The following is a 23,302-nucleotide window of genomic DNA, read 5'->3' on the forward strand; positions in this document are numbered from 1 at the left end:
ATCAAAATACGACAACAAAATGTACCTGCAGTATCAAAAGTGAAAGTACTCATTATGCAGGCGAATGGCTCCTGTCATGTTTATATATTGTTATTACTGATTACCATGTAAGCTGCATATTATTGCAGCTGGTTGAAGTTAAGCTAATTCTAACTTTACAAATGCATTGTATGCAATGCATATTGCAACAGGAAACCGTCAGTCAGTTTATCTCACCTGCACCTGGTTCAGAAACGCAGCAGTCAGGCTCCTCACTGGAGCCATGAAGAGACCACGTCTCCCCTTTACTGGCCGCTATTCACTGTTTACCAGTGACAATTTATTTGCTTTGAAAGCTCTGCCTGGACTGGCACCAGCTTATCTTTCTGAACTCCACATTCCCTTTTCTACCGCTGGACCCCTCAGATCTGCTGAACAATCACTGCTCTTCATTCCAGTTAAAATCCAGAGGTGATCGGTATTTTCCATTGTTGGCCCTAATGTGTGGAACAATTTGCCTCTCAGAACCCCTCCTCAACTGATATTTTTAAACTCATCTTAAGACCCATCTCTTTTCCTCAGCTTTTTAATAGTCATCATGAAGACACAAATGGTCACAGTTTTCATTAATCTTTTTTCCTTTTATTTCTCCCTCTATCATTTATTTTATCTATTTTCCCCCCTCGATCTTCATAACTACAGTATGTCTATGTTTTTGATTGTAATTATCTATCTCTGTAAAGCACTTTGGTCAACTCTTGTTTTAAATGTGCTCTATAAATAAGTTGACTTGTCAGACATTAAACTACCCATCAATATATATAAACTGATCATGTCTTTTGTGTGCAAAATCTCAACTTGAAAGGTAGCCTGGTAATTACAGTTGTTGAACAAATGTAGTCGAGTAAAAAGCACAAAATTACCCTCTGAAATATGGTGAAGTAGCAGTTCTTATAGTATCATAAAATGACAAGTGAGTAAAAGTACCAAGTGTTGTGCAGAGAGTCATGAATGAACCGGCAGTAACTCCGTCATTGTTGCAAGTTTAATTCCAGGCTGACAATACATTTCATGAGCAATCGATTAAAATACATCCAGTAGGAAAACATTCTTTATGCATTCATTCAGTGTGCATCAAATCGCTACAGATCTACTACATACAGCAGTTCAAGTCATTCTCTTTTTCTCTTTGCTTTAAGGTTGTGGGGCTGAATCCAGCTCCCATGTTAAAGGTATTCTCCATATGGGTATTTATATGGTACATCGTGACATGGATGATATCAAGCTATGAAGTTGCTACTACGGTGCGGTACTGTGCCCTGATCTGATGGTCCATCATAGGTTTCATGCGTACCCAGATTGTCTGTTGCAGGGCGAGGTGATATCGGAAAAACCACTAAGTGTCAGACCACTTCTCTTTACTCATGAGTGGATGAAATGGATGCAGACCTTGGATGTGGTCTGGTTTACCCTTTGAATGTGCTGCTTTTTATTGCCCTGAAACTGATGGCAGCACTGATGGGGAGTGCCGGAGATACAGCTGTGGTCAGGGTGAAAGAGATGTAATAGTTGGGCGTGTGCGCTTTAAGTGATGTTCTCCAGGATGTAGAAGATAAGCTCCATCACAATGGGCTCATCGCCTCTCTTGCGCCCCCTGCTGTGGATGACGGGGATCATCACACTGTCCAGAGCGTTGAGGTACTGAGCTGGGAGGGGCTGCCCATTGCTCCCAGCCACAAATCCTACCTGAAATGACAAAACAAACCACTTAAATACAGTCACACCCAGAAGCTTGTGTTATAAACTTTACAACTATTTGTGTATGACTCATGTGTTACATATTTTCTTTTTTCTAAAAAAACAAAAAAAAGAAAAATTTTACTATTTTTCATTTAATTGTTGGCAAAGTGGAAGAGCCCTTTGAAAAAAATGTGTCCTCATTGAACGCTAAAAATAGCTGAAACCCATGCTGATGAAATTCCTGGAGCATTAGCAAAGAGCCACCTACTCTATAACATAAAAACTAGATATTTAACTGCTAAATTAAGAATTGACAAATGGTTACTAGAAGATGATTTATTCATCTTCCTTACAAGAGGTGGAGTCATGGAATCTGGTGCTTAAAAGGCCAATTTTAGTCTGAGAAATAGGCAACAATATGTTGCTGTGACCCCTCTCACCGATACCAAATACTGAACATTTTTCTTGTTTTCTTCAACTTTTTTTCCTGACCTCTTGAGGGTCAAAAGTGACACGCAGCCCAAGTTTAGCCATCCCGTCCTCTTTCAGCAGTTTGAGGTGTGGACACAGTGCCAAGCAAAACGCCCGGGCGATCCGCTCCGTTAGCCGGTTGTGCTCAGCAGAGTCCGATGCTCCTCCTTTAGGCTGATCCCCCCTCTGCAGGAAGAACACCTGCGCAAAACAATCAGACAAATGTAAAAGGTAAAAAAAGACAGTTTCAGATGGACTTCTATTGATATTTTCAACAGATAATCATACGTACTTCTGTCCAGCGGATAATCTTCCCATTTTCTTTGTATTCTGATTTCTGGAACATCTTTGTACTGCTGATGGACTCCATGGATTTCCCATCAATGGGGCTTATAACTCTGGAGAAGAAATTATATATACAAAAATTTACTACAATTGTATGAGAGTGAAGTTGGTTCAATGTTTAGTTAGCCTGAACTCTTGTCTATGGCACAAAACTGGACACCACTGGATCTGAAGCGATTATGATCACTTCCTTTAAATGTTCCAGTTTTTTTCTAATCATTATCTACTAATTTAAAGCCTTTTGAACATTTTCCTTCACTATCTTTGAATGTGGCTGTTATACTGTTTTGTTGGGTTGAACTTCAAAGCTTCAGTCCGAGGCTGCAACATGAACTTCAAAGGGACGGACACACTCACCCCTTATTCACAGTGCATTTCTCCTCCACCCACTGTACACAAACAAGCTCCGGGCTGTCTGATTGGTCGAGCCGCCCACAGGTGATGGTGTAGTCTTTCATCTCCCGGAGCGACCGGCGCAGTTCCGCCATGGTTTCCACGGTGATCTGCACCATTAGCCCATCTGGGGAGAGGGACAGCAATACAGGAGAAACACACAAAACAGACACCCAACAGGGAGACACACGCACTCACATGCATCAACATGTACACACGCTTAGACAAACAGTCTGTGAAAATGTACACAGACACACACATACAAAGATCAACACACTCTGAATAAACCAGTTCTGAAGCAGGGGTGTTAACATGCACTCCTTAAAAAAGACATGTAAAGAATGTAATTCCTGCAAGCTGGCAGGAAAAAGTCAAGGTCAACCTGACTCCCCTCTGAATGGACATCCTACCTTCTACAATGCTGGATTTGGCGAGATATCCTGCGGATGCTTTCAGTGCACTACTGAATATAAAAAAGCATGATCCAGTCACTGCAACACAAAAAAGCAAATCATTATCAGAGACAAACTCTAGCTTTAACCCTGCTGTATGTCAATCCTTAAACCATATCACAGGGTGCCACCTGGTGTTACATAAGGGACAGTGCACCAATTTGCTCCACTGGCTGTGAACCTCTTTGAACTCTTCCTGCCCTTTGCTTCCCTTAAATTGCCCTATAAGTTAAAAACAGAAAAGCTGTGTTTCATCTGTAATCTATATCTGCTTGTTTAAAAGCACTTGAATCCATATAAAACTTACATTGTGAGTGAAATATATTACTTCAAAAATGCATTGCACAATGTCTGGCTGCACAAAATGCATTCATGAAGACGGATGCAACAAATGGTCTGCGGAGTTCATGTTAAACAGATTTTGAGGAAAGTTTCTAATGAAAAATCACACCAAATTTAACTCACTTTGTTTTTGGTTTACTAATTCAAACAACATCATAGTTTCCCTACACAGCAGACAAATGATCTTATCAGTCAATCAGGACCTCCCCCTTGTTGCAATACAAATTTCTTATTGCAATGAGTGTCCTCCACTACTTCTTGATTGTAGGACATTAAGTCCAGACTCTGAAATCTTGAGGTCTCTTTATAGTATCTTGTCATACCCCACCTTTGCGTGGCTGATTGTGGATGCTGATGGCTTGGGTCTGGTACTGGCCATCATCTCTTTGCACACAGATGAGGTGGGAGTCCGCCCCCTCATTGAAGCACGCCCCTATGGCCAGCACATGCTCATTGGACTTATTCAAAGCCTTCATTAGCTAATGTGAGCAGAAATGGGCAGAGAGGAAAAGACGGTGATTGATGAAAAATAATAACATTAGCATCAACTCTGCAAGATATTTGAATGTTTATTCTTACCTCGTTGTACCCAGTGGTCGGTATCTTTATGCAGGTCTTCTGAGCCTCTAGATCCACAGTGAGCCCCGGCACCATTGGGAGGCTATAACGGTAATTCCTAAAGTCCTGAACAGGATGAAAGGAAGAGGTCATTGGTCAGTGTGGGAAGTTTGGTGTCATCAGTTCTCATGACAGAACAAAATGCCTATACTCACCACTAACAGTCTCATTATAGTGTGGCCTATCTCCCCAAACAAGGGCTTCCTAAAGCGCACACTGTACAGAGGACATGGGTAAACTGGGAAAAGAGGAAGAAAGTGGGTAACTGAAGAGGAAACCTGTATCATTACAGATACAACATTTCCTACTGGGGCCTGGCTTACATCTGTACTCGGCCCCTAGTCGCAGCATGAGCCGCAAGGGAAAGGCTTTGGCCCAGGCCATCTCTGCTCTGTGGACCAACAGGCCAAAGAGGTAGGGCTGGTTTGGCAGAGGTAGACCTTGGAGGGACTGAAGAGTGGAGCGAACATACAAGAAGCCTGCATGCTCTCCACTGCCCAGGAAACTACTGCCGAACAGGGACAGTGACAGGTGTTTCACAACCTTCCCTACAGAAACACAGAGGAAAAGGACAGATGTGTAATTAGAGCAGAAAAACACATTGAGACAGATGACAGTCAATGTAATGAATCAAATGGGTTGACTGGGGTCCAAAAGTGGGCAGTGAGGCATACAGTATATTCTCTTAATCAATATATACAGTAAAGCAATCACTGCTATGAAACTGGCATAAAAATTGCTGCGTGGCTCTGACCTGTGAGGGTGTCCCTGTACAGCTGGATGAAGTGGCTGAAAATGTCTTTGGGAAAGCTTTTCTCTTCAGGCAGGCACTGCAGCAGCACCACCACCTCCACCTGGCCCACGGCATGCATTCCCTTCGTTGTCACGCACCAGCACTTCCTGTTAACATCTGTCACATAATCAAAGCACAACCTCAGGGGTCTCAGGGTTTTGCTCAGAGGGGAATATTAACTCCAAAACAGAAAGTGTAGAAATGTGTGCTTTCTGTTATTTGGCAAGGTGAAAAGGAAGGGGAAAAAAAAGAAACGTACAGTTGACCAGCTTGACCATAGCTAGTAGGTTGGCATTGAGGACAAACACCAGGGGCTTGGGCCTGCCACTCTCCAGCTCCTGAATAAGCAGCATCTCAGAGGGTTGCTCCTCTACAGTGTAATCTGAGAAAAAAAACCACACAGCTATTAGACCATAGTATATTCTGCAACTGCTTGTGCTTTGAGCTGGCACAAGCCGCAGACACAGTGATTATTCTGACATCGTACTTTTATCCATTGTTCCCATTTGAGAATTAATTCATAGCTGTGTAAGGCTTAATAACCATACTACTCTTCTGTTGGAGCCTGGCTCTAAATAAGATGCAAGGCGAGGTATCTTTTATTAATGCTATTATTTCTAAACATCCCTGTTTAACCAGGTAAGACAAGGTCCACATTATTGTTTAGAGTGACAGCACTAGGGAGCAGTTAAGACTTATAAGTAGGAAGAATCAACACATAAATATGGAACAGTCATAACTGGAAACTTCCCGGCAATACAAAAGACTTATAATTATTGTAAATGTGCCAATTTTAGAGTCTTGCTCAATAGTGCTTTGGTTGTGGTGAATGAAGTAGGGGTGAGTGTTTGGCCTTTTGCATACATCAGTATGGGTTGGGAATGTTGATTGATACTCTTCTAGTCACAGGCACGTGCTAGGTCATGTGCGCAAGGACAATGAGAGAGTGCACCTGCTAAAAGTAAACAGTTGGGTGAAGTCGAGTATATGCAAATATATATAACAGACTCGTATGATGTGCAAATAAGCACATACGTTTGTGTATGTCAACTCCTCAATGTCAGAGACCTAATTTTCACCTCTCGTTGTGCTGCCTGATTTGCATGGACCTCTCAACTCTTTGTGCCTTTCCTCCTACCTTTGCATCATGCACACTGCACAGCAAGTCATGAAAATACCAAGAGAGCGGCTCACACACACACTTCAAGGTCAGAAAAATACCAACATCTGCACTGCCATGAACAAAGAAACCACAAAGTCCTTTTGCGAAATGTTTGACTCAAATTTGGTGGAACGAGTCTTACCTCCTTTGACTCCTGTGGAGGTAAGGATGGGTGGCAGGCCATCCAGGGGGATGAGGTTGGCAGAGCTGCTCACTAAAGCTGTGGTGCCCCAGCCATAAGGACCACAGGCCTCCTAGAGGAAGAGACAGGGAGGCAACAGAGCGTGCTCACTTTTTGTTTCGTCAAATCTGCACGGTACAAACTATTAAGCATCACTGAAAATACAGAAACCCTAAAGGCAACACTGAGATTTTATATTTATTCTCTTCTAAATTGTAGAATAACAAATATCATGTTCTACGTGATATAACTAAAGTGTCATGTTTTGGGTGATCCTACATTGATAGCTGTCCCATGTGGCCTCAAGGCTCTCCTGATCTGCGGTGAACCCCCGGGAATTTTGACTGATCCACCCAGCGCACGTCTGGTCAGCGGTGAGAACCCTGGTCCTCTGACGGGGGTGGTCGGCGCAGACTCTGACTGCTTATTGGCCAGGAATTCATCGGCAAACCACACCCTCCTTTTTCCTCTTGGGGGTGTCCCTGAGGAGAAGATGTAAGAATTACTCATGCAGAGTTTTCCAAAACAAAACTTGTGAACTTAAAATAAAAAGAAAAAAAAAGAAAAAGATATGCTCACTTTTAATGAGGGTTGAGTGACAGGAAACACACACTCGTCCCTCCTTGCCATCCAGATGTGTAAGTCTGAACTTCAGGTTGGAGCATAGTGCACAAAAAACCTGACGGTACACACATGCACATGCACACACACGCACAACCACATAAGAGCAGACGCACACATATACATTTCACACATCAACTATCACATCCCTCTTGACTTGGGAACATCTAATTAAATGTTATTTTAAATACTGCACATCATATGAACTTTAAAATGTTCCTCACCTTCCCACAAGCACGGCAGTGGTGCCTCCTCTTAGTAAAAGTAAACTTGACCCCACACTTCATGCAGACCTGCGCCTGAGCATCAGGGACCCAAAATGGAGCCACCTCCCCTAGGACGGTGCCTCGATCCTTGGACAGAATACCAGCAGGACTCGGCTGTTTCTCATTGTCAGGATCAACAGGGAAGGCCGCAGAGTCCCCCATTGCTCCCTCCCCGCTGGCTGCCTGGGCCTTGTTGGCGTTCGTCTCATCTTCTCCATTAGATCTGACCATTTTAAGCTGGCTCTGGAGGTCCCTGGACCCCCTACCACATGTCTCCTCATGTGAGAGACTGGAGGGGGTCGTAGTTACCTCTGAGCTGCAGGACTGTTCTTGCTGCTCCAGCCCACTCTCCTCCAGCTCCTTCTCCTCAACCACAGAGTCCTCCTTAGATGGGAGAGCCTGGAGCTTCTTCTCTTCCTCCGCCTGCTCCTCCTCTTCATCCGGCCACGCAGCCTCAGCTGGACTCAGCACCAGGGGGCTGGAAGACTCCCCGAAACAACTCTCACCCCATGTGGAGATGGCAGTCACAGTGCAGCTGCCTTCCTCCAGCTGGGAGGGTGAGGCCGTCTTGGCAGGATGTTCAGATGGTTTCTGCTCACATGGCCCAAAAGTGCTTCTGACTGTTGAGTCTGAAGTGGCCTTAGATGGGGACTTGGGTCTAATTTGACCGCAGTCCAGCCCTGGTTTGGACACATCCCCATCTTTGAGCACTAGGAGGCAGGGTCTGTTCAGCCAGTGGTGCTTAGTGTCCTGAAGAGACGGATTGTCTCCTTCATCTGTTTCAAAGGGGAGCATGGTGATATCATCAGACTCTTTCTGCAAGCACACGCACACTTACACATATCACGCATGCATGCTCAGTGGAGAAGCTGTGTTCACATGTTCTAAGTGGCCACTTAACACCAGGTGTCATTACCCTTAATACAGCTCATAGCTTTCAATCATCACTAAAGGCATCATTAGCGCTGTGTCGTCCTTGAGAGGTGCCTGTGAGCTGATAAATGAAAAAGAGAAAAGGAGGTTTGGTGTGTGCGAAATATTGATGTAAAACCGAGCACTTGATCATCCCACATAGCTACTGGTTCCGCAGGGAACAAAAAGTTCAATAGTGGTTCTGTGTATCCTCAAGATTTACGGATGTGTTTTGCTGGGGTGCAGGTATTCAGATTGAAACCTTTGCTTGTGTTTTATTGGCCCATTTGTTGTTGTTGTGCCTAGCAGACCAGATGATAATGATCCACATTATTCACTGTTGACATGAATGTGCATTCCATGTTCAATTGAGCCTACTGCAAAGGCAGGAGTGAGTGTTTGTGTTTCATTGTGTATATATGTCTTGTCAAATAAGCTATTTGTTTTTGAAATGACTCAATTTCTCATCTCAACGTTAATATTCTTCCCATAATTACACAACTAATGCTTTAACATCCTTCCCTCACAGGGTAATCATGTAAAAACCATTACCATACATTATAGTATGCAAAGAGGAGGGAGTAGCCTAATTTATCCATAGATGGTTTTTCATTGAGCTCTAACCCCAGAGTGATTCATGAATAGTTATAACTAGAGAACAAGCATCCCAAAAATCATAGGTACTGCCGCTCAGTTTATACATAACATTACGCTCTAAGATATGTGGTTTGGCACAACAGCGCAAAAGGATATTTGATGGAAATGTTCCAATCCCGTTTAGAAAAACAGGTAAATTCCAGATCAAACTGCATTGCAGCTGCTTCACCAAATTAATAAAAAAGAAAGGCGGGTCGTGTCATCCCTGCTGCGGGCAACAGAGTGAAGGTTTCCCGAACGGCGGCGGGGGTCTGCACCGATCCGGCTGACTGAGAGCTCGCTCGTTTCCCGGGACGGTGACGCATTTGACACACGTGCAAATGTTTAATCCGCTCGCAGGCGCCGAGGCCGCCAATGCGACACTCAGCCCGCATCCCCTTACACCAGATCAAGCAGGACACCTCACTGAGGTGCTGTTTGTTGAATATTTGAGGAGTCTGCGGACAGCGCGAGTATGTACGCAGCTTGTCTTCACACGGTAATGTGCGCAACACACACACACAGATATACGTTTCAGCTGATGCGGACTATGCGCGCAGCCAAATGCTGTATCAGCGGTTTTCTGTGACAAACACAGACTCGCAGTATCATCATCATCATGTAACGCGCAGGCAATGAATGGGGAATAAAGTATCCCCACCCCGCTCAAATCAACGCAATTCTTACCTTCTGTTATTGCTCCCAAAAGGCTTTCATTCTCGTCATCCCGCGCAGTGAAGAACTTCAGCATTTTATCCTGTTACATCTGAGTGCCGAGGAAGACGAGTTTGAGCAGCAATGCCTTGCTCGCAAGAGAAGGATGGGGGGTGATTTCGCCTCTCTAACCCCCCTCAGTGTGATCTCCCTCCTCCCCTGTGTTTCTCTGCAGCTCTTTGAAGAAACTCGAGAGGTGTGCAGAAATATCCCTCCCCAGTTTGCTTTCTGCACAGCCTGCAGGACAGCGCACAAGCCAAGACAACAGAGCTATGATGTCAGATGTGAAAATCCAGCCAGATGCACAACCTGTCATACTGAAGGAAATCTGTAAAGTTTCAGCAAGTCAGCATTATCGAATAAACAGAACATGCCCATGTAATACTGCATAATAAAACCATTTGTGTAGGAGAATCAATAAGATATGTTTTGTCAATGACCACAGCACCATCTAAAAAATGTTAATCACCTTTATTTTGTTTCATAAACAAAAAAAGTCTTAAGACTAGCTTTAATGACCACTGTAATCCTGACCATGACTGACAATGTGGTGAAGGGACTTAACCTTTTACCAGAAGGGAGTTGTTTTTTTTGGGGGGGGGGTTTGTGCACAAGCCAGTCTGACTCAGATATCCAGAGGCCATTGGGAAATAGAAAAGTCTCTGGTTTGTGGGGGGTAGTGTCTGATATGTCTACACTTATAAACACCGGAGAAGGTTTCTTGCTTTGTTGCAGTCCAGTTTCATGTGCACAAGAACCTCATGTTTCATCAGTTTGCTTCATTCTTTGACGCTTCATCGAAGTTCTCCACCAGATCTGCAGAACAGCAGGACAATGTTAAAACCGTTTTAGCTTTAAACACCCAACATTTGTAAATGGCATAATACTGTTTTCACTCTATTCTCCAAAATGTTAACAAATGCGCTCAACTGAATTTATTTTTTTAAATGATTGCAGAAGACAAAACACCACTTCTGCAGAGATATTTTTCTTTATTTTATGCAATGCAATTATAATGCAATAATTTAGAAAACAAACAAATTCTGGGATAACATTTTGAAAATTGGTTCTTAATGTGTGCATCGATTCATTTTTAATGTTTCGATGTGATGTTTTTAATACATGTTATGGTCCATACCTGGAACATCATCATCCTCTTCCTCAATGTCCTCTGCTTTTGGAGCTTTGCTGTCGAGAGCTGAAATGACAACACATGACAAACACATTACAGCTCAAACCAGATATGACCGTTTCTTTATGGATGAAGATGATTATCAATCCTAAAGAAGCATACTGTATCTATTATTATGCTTCCATATAGGACTGCAACTAACAATTATTTTCATTATCGATTCATTTGTCAGTTATTTTATCAATTAATCAATTAGTTGTTTGATCTTTAAAATGTGAGAAAAAATGTCAGTCACTGTTTCCAAAAGCCCAAGATTGCATCAGACTACCCAAAGATATTCACTTTACTATCAGAGGACTAAAGACACCAGAAACTATTCACATTTAAAGGGGACCTATTCTGCTTTTCCTTATTTTCAGTCATAATATAATGTTACAATGTCGGATGTTCATATTAAACGTGACCAAAGTTTCAAATAATGAGGTAAACATATGTAGAAGTAATCCCTGTAAGCAAAAAGCACTGACTTCAGACTGCTCTGAACATTTGGTTTCCAACAGTTTTTTTTTTTTTACTTTCAGCCTGAGCTGATGTCAGCTTGTGACGGATTTATGTATATGGTCATCTGCTCCATGCACAGTGCGTAGGTTCACTGCTCTGCTCTGCCAACATTATGGCATTTTTCCATTGTTTTGGGGGTAGTCATGCTGAGCCATGACTCAAGTTGTGCAGGCAGGCTGTGAGTATTTTTCCATAACACAGCATGGCAAAGTAAAATAAGTAGTTTACCTGTTGGAGGTGTGCTGGTCGTCTGCAGCTCTTTATCAAACATCATCATCACTGTGGCTGTTTCTGCTTGTACTATCCTTCCTTGCATTGTTTCTAACTGACCCGCTGAACAAAGAGCTCCAAATATCTCCATACGTTGTTATGTAAAACTATTTTTATTGAATAATAGCACTGCAAGCGAAGCTCTGCTAATTCGTTGAGGAAAACATTTAATTTCCTATAAATTCTTCACAATAAAAGTCTCCTGTTTTTCATTCATTTAAAAGCTTTTAATAAGAAGCAGTAAAGCAGGAAATGTTGGGTTTGCATCGGCGGTAACTTAAAACAAGTCTGATACATGCTGCCCCTCGCTAGGCTTCCTGAAGTTGAACAATCAGAGCAGAGTCGGCTCCTCGGGAGGGGGGCCTTAAAGAGACGGGAGCTAAGACTGCCTGTTAAAGACAGAGGCTGAACTGAGGGGCTGCATAAAGGGCCAGTATAACATAAATAAGGAGTTTTTTGAGCTGTCAATCATGCAAACTTGTTCTAGTGGAGTCCCAGAATAAAAATATAGAGCTGGAAATGAGCATAATAGGTCCCCTATAAGAAGCTGGAATGAGAGAATTTAAGTACTTAAAAAAGGTCTTAAAACCATTAATCGATTATTAAAATAGTTGGCGTTTAATTTGCTGTCAATCAACTAATCATTGCAGCTCTACTACCGTAACATAGCTGATATTGTATTATGTGGTATTTTTGTGGTATATATACTTTTTAGATGAAACACACTACTTCAGAATATACTATACACACACACATTGGAAAAATGTGGATTTTACATAAGACAGAATGATGTTAGACTTTCTCTTGGGCATTAACCATCTATTACAGAATTTCTGTGATAGACAATTACAAATTTGTCTCAGAGGGCTTTACAATTTATACAACATAGACAGCCTCTATCCATAGACCGTCAATCTCAGGGACAGACAAGCAACGTTATCTGCACCAACAGGCACAAGGTAACTTACGACTGGTGACTGGCTGGCTGCTACATGTTTACACCAATCCTTAGTCTGTCCAGAGTCCAATCTTTCAATCACCCAAACCAACAGCACCTGTTGTTTTATCACATGGTATCAAGCATGTTGCACTTGAAAATGTTCCATTCAAGCTGCACCAGGCAAGACACTTATGCAAATCTACACCACACTAATCATCCTGAACTCAAAAGAGGTGTTGTAAGAGCTCACGTTTCACTGGAATGAAACTGGTGTCAGATACAGAACATAAACTGTGTCCTTAACAGTGGAGAGTAAGGAGCCTAATACTCCCATTATATTCAGTTTAAAAGCCCAAACAGAATAAAAATGCTTCATTTAAACACCTCCATCAGAATAAAAAGGCCCAAACCGATTTAAATTTAAACTAGTTGCAGAGGGGTAGTTTAAACCTTTTCATAAACCAATCAAAAGAAAAATTGTACCATGTCAGTGATTTAACCTGATTACTTTCTGGCTGCCTTCTTTCAGCACATGCCCTCCGTATTGATGTAAATGCATGGGGATGTACGTTTCTCCATATCCAAAAAATGGCAGCTTCCAAGCTGAACAGGACCTCTGAGGAGAGTTTTTTTTTTGATACAAACTCTTAAAGGACTGAACATTATTGGACGCCTAGATGCTGGAAAACTTTGAAGACTGCCTATATAATCACTTTTGCACATGTCACAGCTGTTTCGATTAAATGCGTCTGTATTACATCACATCTCAACAGTAAACAGTTAACCTGAAATCTTCAGTTGGAATGATTTCAATCAGAATGAAAAAAAGTGTGCATGTAACCGCAGCAAGTGTTCCCTCCAGAGAAAACAGCACTTTCCAACATGCTGCAACATGAATTGTACACTGACAGAGGTCCAATAAGTCCAGGCACACCCACCTTGCCGAGGGAACTGTTCTGCCAGTTTGCGCAGGCTGCTGAGGCTGTCGGCTCCCAGCTGACTGAGGATGCCGGGGAGCATCTCCGTCAGCTGCTTGGTCTCAGCGTGGCCCGTGATGGCGAATGTGTTGGCGGACAGGGAGGCCTGAACTTTGGGGTTGTTGAAGTGGATCACAGTCCCGTCATCCTTGATCATGTTGACCTGAGAAGAGGAGACTGGTCAGATCTTCAAGTCATGGTTAAATGTTCTGGTGCCACAATGATCTGAGAAGTTACTTAAAATAAGAGAACATTCAAGGTTTCCTGATACAGTGGGTCCATACCAATTTACCTCCTCAATTCCAGCAATATTGTTGACAGCCAACTTCTTTAGTGAACTCTGGAGCTTTTTGTCATCAGCAGTCGCAGTTCTGTGTACCACCTTCTTCTTCCTGCGTGCAGAGCCCTGAAACCAAAGAGACACAAGACTGTTAAACAACAGAGACTTGAAGCCATGACTCACAAGAGTGTCAGCATCAGGAGAAAAAGAAAAGACTATAGGGGCAACAATATATTGTACAATGTTTTTGTATTATTTGAAAGACTTGGGTTGGAGAGTATGACGACATATACATAACTTTGTCAACTGTTACTGATATTTTTCCACACTTTTTCGTACTCTGGTAGCTACATCCCTTTAATATTTCTGGGCTGTTGTGTGCAAAGTTGAAAATTTGAAGAAAAGATTTTCCAGTAACATCATGATGTACGGTACTGTGCAAAAGTTTTAGGCACTAAAAGTAAAGTGAGGATGCTTTCAAAAATAATGCCATGAATAGTTTTCAATCAATCAATTAATTCATATAAAGTGCAGTACACAGAAAACAAGACTCGGTCTATATGGCCAGACAGTGTGTGGTCAATGTGTGAAATTGTGGTCAATTTGTTACAGGGATAGTCAGTGGTAATGTCTACAATGTGAAGTCCTGGATATTAAGTAGTGGTCCCCTTTTTTCTGCTTCTTTCCTGGTCAATGATCATCGAGGCTGCGGTGGAAATTGTAAATTAAAGTTTTGACAGCATGTTGGGTGCAAATTCAGGAGGCTTATCTCCGCACAGTTACCAGAGTTACAGTCAAATCAAGTGCACCTGCAGAGCAGCTGCCCCTCACTAAACTGATATAACAGCCTACATGAGTGAGTGTGAGTTGTGTGAGTGAGTGTTTTAATGCATCGTTTGTGATGTGAAAATGTCACAGAAATAAAAAGCTTGCGTCCTGGTATTAGCTCAGTTATAAAATCCAAATGCACCGCAGAGCGTCTCTCCTGCCGGCTGCTGAGAGTGCTGCCAGCCAGAGAGTCGATCACATGAGCAAAATCTAGTCAGTGAATTGACATCTCCTATTGTAAACAAATATTTTTTGTTAAATCCTACAGCTTTGTGTTATGCTGCAAAATAATGACCCAACAAGGGTCAGGCCCCATAGTTTCAATGCAAAGACTCAAATATTAGATTTGAATAATGTGGATCATGATGTGACCATAACATACTAATCAATATTTTAAAATAAGGGCTGCAACTACCCAAAACTCAAATTATTTTCATTAATGATTAGTCTGCCAAACTCTGAAGTTTTTCATAATTTTCTCTTTTAATCAATTCATTGTTAGGTTTATGAAATGTAAGAAAATATTTCTAAAAATGCCCTTCACAATTTCACAGAGAGAGAGAGAGAGCCACAGGTGATGTCTTCAAATTGTTAAATTTCTCCGACCAACAGCACAAAACACAAAGATATTTAATTTACAATGATATAAAACAGAGGAAACACAGCAGAGGAAGAAAGTGGAACAACTGACTGACAGTGTCTTTGCTTGAAAATGATTAACTGATTATCTAAATACTTGTTGATTAATTGTAGATGAGTCAAGCAGTAAATGCTGGTATTCCAACATATGCTGCAAAAATCTGTTTTATATGTCAAAACCAGTAAATATACAAACATAACACTTAGTGGCAGTGATAGTTATTTTAATCTTAAGAGCCACATATACTGTTTGAGTGTATCAACTCACTTAACATAACATCTTCCTAATCAAAACAAAGCAACATCTCCTTGTGTGTGTTTCTTACCTTTCCTCCTATCCGGACCTGGGCTTGAAGTTTAGCCAATTTTTCTTGATTCATGTTTTCAACTGCAATAAGAGAAAAATGTAGATAACAAATATTGTGTATAAGTAGTCAAATGATGATCTTGCTGACAGACAACATGAAGACTCACAGCTGGAGCAGCATTATGAGCTAACCAACACGCAGGAAGTCCAAATATTCAGCTCATTTTTTTTTTTTTTTTTTTTTAAAAAGCGTGTTTCATCAGCAAGACAAACTAGTGTATGACAGATATGATGCTGATGCAACAATGTCTCAGTCTAGCTAACTTGTCAGACATCAACCTGCTGCTCTCTGTCTGTCTGTCTGTCTGTCTGCGTGTGTGTCTGTGTGTGTGTGTGTGTGTGTGTGTGTGTGTCTGTGTGAGCAGCTGCAGAGATGAAAACACAACACAGGGCCTCCACAGGCTAGACACACACACAGACACACACACACACACAGACACACACAGAGACACACACAGACAGCATGTCACTGCTCTGCTCTGGTCCGACCACACAACAACAAAAACAACAACAACAACAACCACACACCCCACAGCCACCGCACATGACACACAATCCAACATTTATCACCACAAACCTGCTCTGATATCCACAGAGGCATGCGGCACTGAAAGATGGAGGTTATGAATTTTTCCTTCTTCTTCTTCTTCTTCTTCTTCTCCTTCTTCGTTTCCGACCAGCTGGAGGACTTTGAGGCGCAATGCTGCCGCCTCCAGGACGCTTTGAAGTCTCTGAAAAATGTTTTTTTCATTAACAGCTCAGCTCAGGTTGGTTCAGAGACGCTTTAAAAGCCTATTTGCGATTTTCATCAAACAGTATAAGCAGATGATCATCGCCAGGGTGTTTCCTGCTAACACAGAGACTAGTGTGGTAGTCCAGAAAGCAAACAGGTACATAGTTTTACAGTCTGTCGGTCACAGTGAAGCAGTGCAGTCACGATGGAGTACAAAAAATGACATAAGCATAACTAACAAACTAACTAACTCAATCAATCAATGTAGAAATACAGAAATAAATCAATAAATAAATGTAGAAATGCATAAATAAATAAATGTAGAAATACAGAAATAGCCTAAATAAAAGATTATTTATGGAAATGTAGAAAATATATTTAGGACATTCATTCAATTGTGTCCTTTATCATTACCAAAATGTTCATTTTTCATTTATTTATGTATTTAATTATGTATTTCTGCATTAATTTAGTTATGCTTATGTCATTTTTTGTGCTCCATAGACATGCTCTCTGTTTGCCTTGTTGCTGAGGGCCAAATTTTAAATCAGCTTCCTTAAAGTCACACAAATAAACACCAGTCAGTCCTAAAGTAATAATGCACTCAAAATCTCCTTTTTTAGCATGAAACACTCATTTATACCCTCCTGTAGACTTGAAATGTGCCTGAAAAAAGTTAATTACTCATTTCTTCAAGGAGAACAAAGATGAGCTTACATTTAAAAGATATGTTCTCAATTTTTCCAAGTCTGTCTTAAAACAACAGTCAGGTGCCCAAATGAACATTGAAACAAGTTTTGCTCTCTGTAATCATTCATGAGGAATGATTACAGCAATAAGAACATGTGTCAGTGTTCGTTAGCACAGACTTGAAAAATTGTGGATGAAAAAAAGTATGAAAAGGTCCAAAGAACCTTCTTATATCACTCTTGCATCATATTAGACTTTATACCTCTATAAACAAAACACAAACTCATATGTACCACTGGAATATTGATTGACTTTTACAGTGCAGTACAGTAATTCTAATCAATTCATAAACTGATACAGAAAAAAAAAAAAATTAAATTAGCTTTTAAAATCTGCATTGTAAACCTCAACATAATAGAAAGATAGTTAAAATTAGCTAATTATTGTCTTTGTTGTAAACAATTCCGTCTCACAATTCAGTTGTTTCCTGCTTTACTGAAACATTTACACTTTGCATTTTGGGATCACTTCACGGCTCTCAAAGATGTATGAGAAGTTAAATGAAGGTCATCTCACTGAGCAGCAGTAGCAGCCGTGTTTGGTCAGCCTCCCACCAACACATGAAACATGGCCAATTATGTTATTATTATTGCTTTACTCTGCATGATTACAATGAATAGTGTTGGTTGCAATTTGAATTACAGTTTTTTTCAGTTGTTTTGGCTCAATTTTCAAATGACAGTCGAGGTCATCAAAACAAAATGTAAAATTCTTCACAATATTTTGTTACTTGTGCTCAGCAGAAAGAGCATTTCTTATTCTTTGTTACCATTTTTCAAATGTTTTAGCACATTTAGACAAATGATTAAGTACAATTGTCTACAATTTGCACAATTATTGGTTGTTTATGTCTTTGTGATCAAAATAGATTATGTTTCTTCTCAGTTGAATAGTTTTACTCTCAAAAATATGTTAATAGTATTTCATTGTGTAAGTCATCACATCAGAATAGTCCATCTAATTGTCAAAATCTGCTGAGCCCATGTTTCATGAATTGCATTGATATGGAGTGGTTGTAAAGTCTTCTAAACTGATAAATTTGTTGTCAGGTGAAACTCAAACTTCACTTATGAATGGGGAGTTTTGCCGGGTGTAGTGTATTAGCTTTGATACACAATAGCAGTCAGTTAGCTTCAGAAAATAACAGTCTGGTACAGCAGGCATTCAGTGTTAGTGAAAACATGTAGGACAAGACTTTGGAAATTAGGAGATGAGGAACACACTTCCAGAGTCCAGTGGCATTCTGACAAAACATCTAAACATTTTGAAAACCTTATGTTGGTGGCAATGACTTATTCATTGAGACAATAACTTGAAATATGAATTAAAAGTGAGTGAGGTGGGTGAGTTACAGCTTTTTGTGGGTTAACTATAGTGTTTTGTTGCACATATGAGCTGTTTTGGGTTTTGAGAACTTTAAAAATGAGAAAAAAATTTCGAGAAATGTGCCAAAGCAATTGAGAAAAATTGTAATTATAATTTGACACTGAAAAGTCAGTTATTTTTTCCAGTGCCACACTCCAGACTGCACAAAGACAGAGCAGACTTTTTTTTTCCTCAAAAGATATTTTAATTTTACACTTCCAAAAACACATTACTCTGACTCACACCCATTATAACAGAACACATTTCATGCAATTTGCTCTGTATTTTCTAAAAAAAATGTCATGCCATTTTCACCTTTATTATACAGTTCAGCCCAGGGAAACTGGTGATATTTCATGAGATAGAGAGATGACAACAAAAGCACGAGTGCAGAACATCACCTTAACTGTACTGATCCATTGACAGGCCCTGCTCTGTCTGATAAATAGATAGATAGATAGATAGGTAGATAACCCTAACCCTTTTGTGTAAACAAATAACAGCGATATACACCGTGTGTGTGTGCGCGTGTGTGTCAACTCTAAAATACAAGTATTTTACAGTATTTACAAGATTGAGGAAATGACATCTGTCATAATGTATTCCACAACACATTGGATCAAATAATTTTTATTTTACATTATTGTCCACATTCTGCAGCAGACATGTGTCTTCTGCACAATCTACATAACCGGCATAAATCCATAAATCCATAGAAATGTTATGTTCTCATATATCACCTTAACTTGTCATAATTATGCATCCATATCACCCCACTAACATATAAGGACAAAAACACAGAGATACTAGTTTGCCAGTAACTCCAATCAAAGGAGAGTCAAAAACATTCAGTAAACTGTCGTTGCACGAGGTTCAGGACACAGACAACATTACAAACAAAGACAGAAACAGTTCCAGTAGAGAGAGCTCAATGGAAGAATGACTGAAATAACCCAACTGTGACAGTGATATTTTCTGAGCACTGTGAACATTGTGGATTTTGTTCAGAGCCACTTATAAACAAAACAGATCTGTAAGTTAAGAACAGATACTTAACCCCACACTACACAATACACCACAATACAGCCAGGTCATGGCGATCGTTTTACAAAGGCGACATGAAAACAGACTCTTCATGATGTAGTTTGTGTAATATTCTACATGAACCTCTTACAGTATAACACTTTAATAACTTTGACTGTGGAAAAATCTATTTCAACAAAATTCTCCACAATCTCACAGCTTCTTCCTCAGGTGTCTTCAGGTCAAACCACTCAGAACGGGGTTCAGGTAATGGATTTGATCGTAGTGTGTGACAGAGGTAATGTGCCAACACCTGAGTGGCTGGTCTCCACCGAGCTGCGGAGCACGCTGCGCTGCCAGTGGTGTAGCTTATGAGACTTTGACCCCCAGATGCTTTGTAACAACATGAAGATTTTCCTCAGTACAGCCTTCCTCAGCAGGATGTAGACCCAGGGGTCCAGGATCTGGTTCCATGTGGCCATGCGTATCACCATCAGCAGACTGAAAGGTGCTGGCTCACCCTTGGCCTTGGTGCTCAGTATGATGACATGGATCTAGTGGAGTGGTCATAAAATAATGGACAAAAAAACCTGAATGACTGAAGCTATAAAAATAACTTTAGCAAGTAATTTATTGGTTCAACAGAGACTGTGCTTGAAGAGGCAATATGTGATATTGATTTGTGCACAAACCCTTCAATGAAGAACTTGATTAACAATGGTGGTTCTCATATTGAATGCGTTTGCAAAAATGGTCATGCATTGAATGGACACTTAGGTAACTCTAAACTGCATCGTTTAAGATAATTGAGTCTCTTTCCCTAAGTCTAAGAAATATTCAACTTTTTCGCTGAGTAACCGAGAACATCCTCTTACAAATCACTCTGTAAGATACGCAAATGCTTAATTTGAATAATAACTAATAGTCATTGTTACACACAAAAAAAAGTCTGTAAAGGAGCAATTATATTTCCAGATGCTTTGCAAATAGAGGCTCAGGAGTCTATTTGACTACCATGCACTATTATGGTGGAAGGAATAAAATAATTTAAAAATGTAAAAACAAAAACCTTCACAGAGACTCCCACACAGTGTTTTCTTGTTTTTAAAATACCCCTGTAAGGTCACTCAGTGTATTCTTTAGTAAGGCGTAAGAGTGTCCCTTTAAAGAAGCAAAGACAGGAATGGAAGAATACATCATGTAGAGTAAGCTAGAAATGGGCGTCTTGTTTTCCCAGGAAATACTGTGGAAGTATGATGCTGGAGATGGTTTTTGGAGTGTGTGTAAGCAAGTGGGTGGCAGCGGACATTGGGACATTCTACAGAGTAATAAGGAATTTGATGGGAAGTATTTGTGACTCAATGTGATAAATGAACGGATGAGAGTTTCAGAATGAGAGGCAGGGGCAAACTGCAAATGAAAAGCAGCGGTATGAAAATCTTAAAAAGAAAAATTTCTTAAGTAATCTTTTCATCACATAGATAATGGAACCTGCCTTTCAATCTTATTCCAAAACACATTCCTGTGTCTGACATTAATCTGTGCAAAGACTTTCAACTTGTTTTTATGGCTTGAGGTAAAAGGGAATGTGCAACTCTTGGCTGACCCCACACCTTCACAAACCCCCCCCAGTGTCAGCCTGAACTCTGTGATTGTTTTGAGTCAAAGGTGTACTGAAGAGAAATCCTTACCAGTAATGGGCCCCAGCACACGCAGGACACCAACATGATGGCCAGGAGCTGGCAGATCATCTCTATGTGATAAGATGTGCCTCTGCAGTGATGTTTGCGGCGCAGTCTGGACTGCAGCAAAGCACAGCTTGTCAGAGTGTTGCACACAATAGACAGCAGCAAGGCCAGTAGCCCCAGTATAGAGAAAAGCAGAGGCAGGAGCACATCCAGCCAGTCTTTGGGTTCCTCCATATGGAAGAAGCACCAGCTTCTGGAGCGCTGAACCTTGTAGGGCCTCAGCAGCATCATAGGCAGCATAGCCACCAGGGCAGCAAGCAGCAAGGTGAGCCACAGCAGCCTTTTCATGTGGTGGGAAGCTAACCCTGTGGAGTGGAAGATGGGTCTGGTGACTCCAATGCAGCGCTCCACCGCCATGGCACTTCCCAGGAACAGGGGGCTCAGGCCGAAGAACACCATGGATGCCCCGAAGAGGCTGCACACAATGTGGTTAGGGTCAAATGTCTCCCATTTCTTGTGGGAGCTGTAGACAAAAAGCACCAGGGAGCCGTTGACGAGGTGGCCCAGCAGGTCGGTGACCACCAGGCTGCTGGCAAACAGAAGGAAGGATGCCTTGGACTTGATCCGGATGCGTTTGTAGGATTTGACCAGGATGAAGAGGGCGAGGCTGTTGGAAAAGATGCCCACAGTCATGGAGATGACGGAGGCAGTGACAGACAGCTCTTTCTGGCTGCAGGTGTTGTTGGTCGGTCTGACTTCTGACCTGCAGCCTGTTTCTGAGCTCCCATTGGCTGACATGGTGGAAATGAAATCTAAAAGAGAGGATAATGGAAAATGGGATCATTGGTACCATAATGTTGATTCTGAATCAAACTTATGAGGGTAAAAAAAAAGACTTTTATACATTTAGTAAAGTATGAAACATGATCACTTCCACCAGAACAGTTTCATTGATTTGGAATACGTCATTATGATAAAGTGTCTACAACATTTTACTATAAAGCTCACATGCAGTTTTGGGTGTCAACTTCCTTTGGGATGTTGTACAACAGGTATACCAACAATAGTAACACGTATTTTCGACCCATATTTCCACTACTGAGGTGCAGTGAACACTACTTCATCATCATCAGTGAGTCCTTCGAAAAATCCAATCCAGAGATGAAACATTTTTACCGACTCTCATAAACCAATAACTTAAATTATTGTTAATGAATGTTCAAAATCTGACTCGGTTCCTTACCTCAGGTTTGGTGTTCTCTCACACAACTCGCCATTAGTTAACAGTCTGTTTATTCTCTGGCTTTTATGATAGTCAGTATAATAAAGTGACGTCTTGTTAGCCGAGCAAACTGAACGTCCCAAAACTGCTTTCCAAAATATTCCCGTCGAGGCACCGATCTGTGGCACTTCTGCCGTTTGCGCTCAGCTGGTGCCGGTGAGAGCGCACAGCTCAGTCTGCGAGGAATCACTTCAAACTCAAACGTGTGTGTGTTTGTCGCATTCCACATAAGGCAGCATAAGTCCTTACTTTTATATCATGTCGGTCAGGCAATAAAACGAAAATAACTAAAGTACTGATAAACTGTTGCCAAAATAAGCATACCTTTAGTTCACGTCATTACGCATAATCGCCCTTCTTCTCCAAAAAAGAGTTTCCTGTCGGCTGCATATTTCTTTGTAACAGAGTCTTGGAGGCTCTCCATAAATTGACATGTCAAACAAAATCCATTCTGTCACTGCGTGTTGTTGGATCATCCTGCTGCTTGTGTCTGCATTGCAGCAACAGGTTATCAGCAACTTCATATGATGCCCTGAAGTGCAGGCTGTGCCTGTCACAGCATGAAATCACCTGCTGGTGGCAGAAGTGATGTCGTTTTCATTATATGCTACAAATTGAGAGGAACTGTTTTGTTGTTGTTGTTGTTGTTGTTGTTGTTGTTGTCGTCGTTCGTTTGTTTTGTTTTTTTAAAAAAGATACACTGAAATTAAATTTCACAATACAGTATCTAAAACAAGAAAGGTCCAACATGTAACAAGTGTTATTACTTTGCTAAGATATCATTTATTTTTCAGTTTTTTCTTTTACTCATACTGTTTGTGGGTTCTATCATCCACTGGAAA

At 41.1% G+C, this 23,302-nt stretch overlaps 3 protein-coding genes and 1 long non-coding RNA gene across 5 annotated transcripts; 1 reads left to right on the forward strand and 3 right to left on the reverse strand.

Annotated features, from left to right (window-relative positions):
* Positions 1-1,006: 1,006 nt before the first annotated feature.
* On the reverse strand, positions 1,007-9,806 carry zfyve9b (zinc finger, FYVE domain containing 9b). 2 transcript variants are annotated; one of them, XM_067597171.1, is made up of 16 exons: positions 9,599-9,806; positions 7,322-8,139; positions 7,056-7,155; positions 6,756-6,958; positions 6,438-6,549; positions 5,393-5,515; positions 5,095-5,250; positions 4,664-4,888; positions 4,496-4,578; positions 4,302-4,406; positions 4,051-4,201; positions 3,339-3,419; positions 2,893-3,055; positions 2,483-2,588; positions 2,212-2,391; positions 1,007-1,725 (listed from the first exon to the last, which is right to left on the reverse strand). In XM_067597171.1, exons 1-16 carry the CDS (start codon positions 9,660-9,662, stop codon positions 1,564-1,566), a joined length of 2,832 nt encoding a protein of 943 aa, XP_067453272.1. In that variant the 5' UTR covers positions 9,663-9,806; the 3' UTR covers positions 1,007-1,563. The 2 variants fall into 2 exon arrangements, 1 of the variants encoding a protein (XP_067453272.1); XR_010929287.1 differs by lacking the exon at positions 1,007-1,725 and having other exon boundaries at positions 2,365-2,391; positions 2,893-3,161.
* On the forward strand, positions 9,300-10,039 carry LOC137187904 (uncharacterized). The gene is made up of 2 exons (XR_010929289.1): positions 9,300-9,410; positions 9,801-10,039. It is a non-coding gene; the product is annotated as an uncharacterized lncRNA (long non-coding RNA).
* Positions 10,040-10,077: 38 nt separating this feature from the next.
* Positions 10,078-16,313, reverse strand: btf3l4 (basic transcription factor 3-like 4). Its single transcript, XM_067597175.1, has 6 exons — positions 16,197-16,313; positions 15,579-15,640; positions 13,798-13,911; positions 13,467-13,668; positions 10,764-10,823; positions 10,078-10,441 (listed from the first exon to the last, which is right to left on the reverse strand). The coding sequence occupies exons 2-6, from the start codon at positions 15,630-15,632 to the stop codon at positions 10,395-10,397; spliced, it is 477 nt and encodes a 158-aa protein (XP_067453276.1). The 5' UTR covers positions 15,633-15,640; positions 16,197-16,313; the 3' UTR covers positions 10,078-10,394.
* Positions 16,314-18,700: 2,387 nt separating this feature from the next.
* Positions 18,701-22,966, reverse strand: ptgfr (prostaglandin F receptor (FP)). Its single transcript, XM_067598119.1, has 3 exons — positions 22,422-22,966; positions 21,182-21,990; positions 18,701-20,044 (listed from the first exon to the last, which is right to left on the reverse strand). Exons 2-3 carry the CDS (start codon positions 21,974-21,976, stop codon positions 19,754-19,756), a joined length of 1,086 nt encoding a protein of 361 aa, XP_067454220.1. The 5' UTR covers positions 21,977-21,990; positions 22,422-22,966; the 3' UTR covers positions 18,701-19,753.
* Positions 22,967-23,302: the final 336 nt, after the last annotated feature.

The sequence above is a fragment of the Thunnus thynnus genome, chromosome 8 (assembly GCF_963924715.1).
Source record: "Thunnus thynnus chromosome 8, fThuThy2.1, whole genome shotgun sequence".
Taxonomy (NCBI): domain Eukaryota; kingdom Metazoa; phylum Chordata; class Actinopteri; order Scombriformes; family Scombridae; genus Thunnus; species Thunnus thynnus.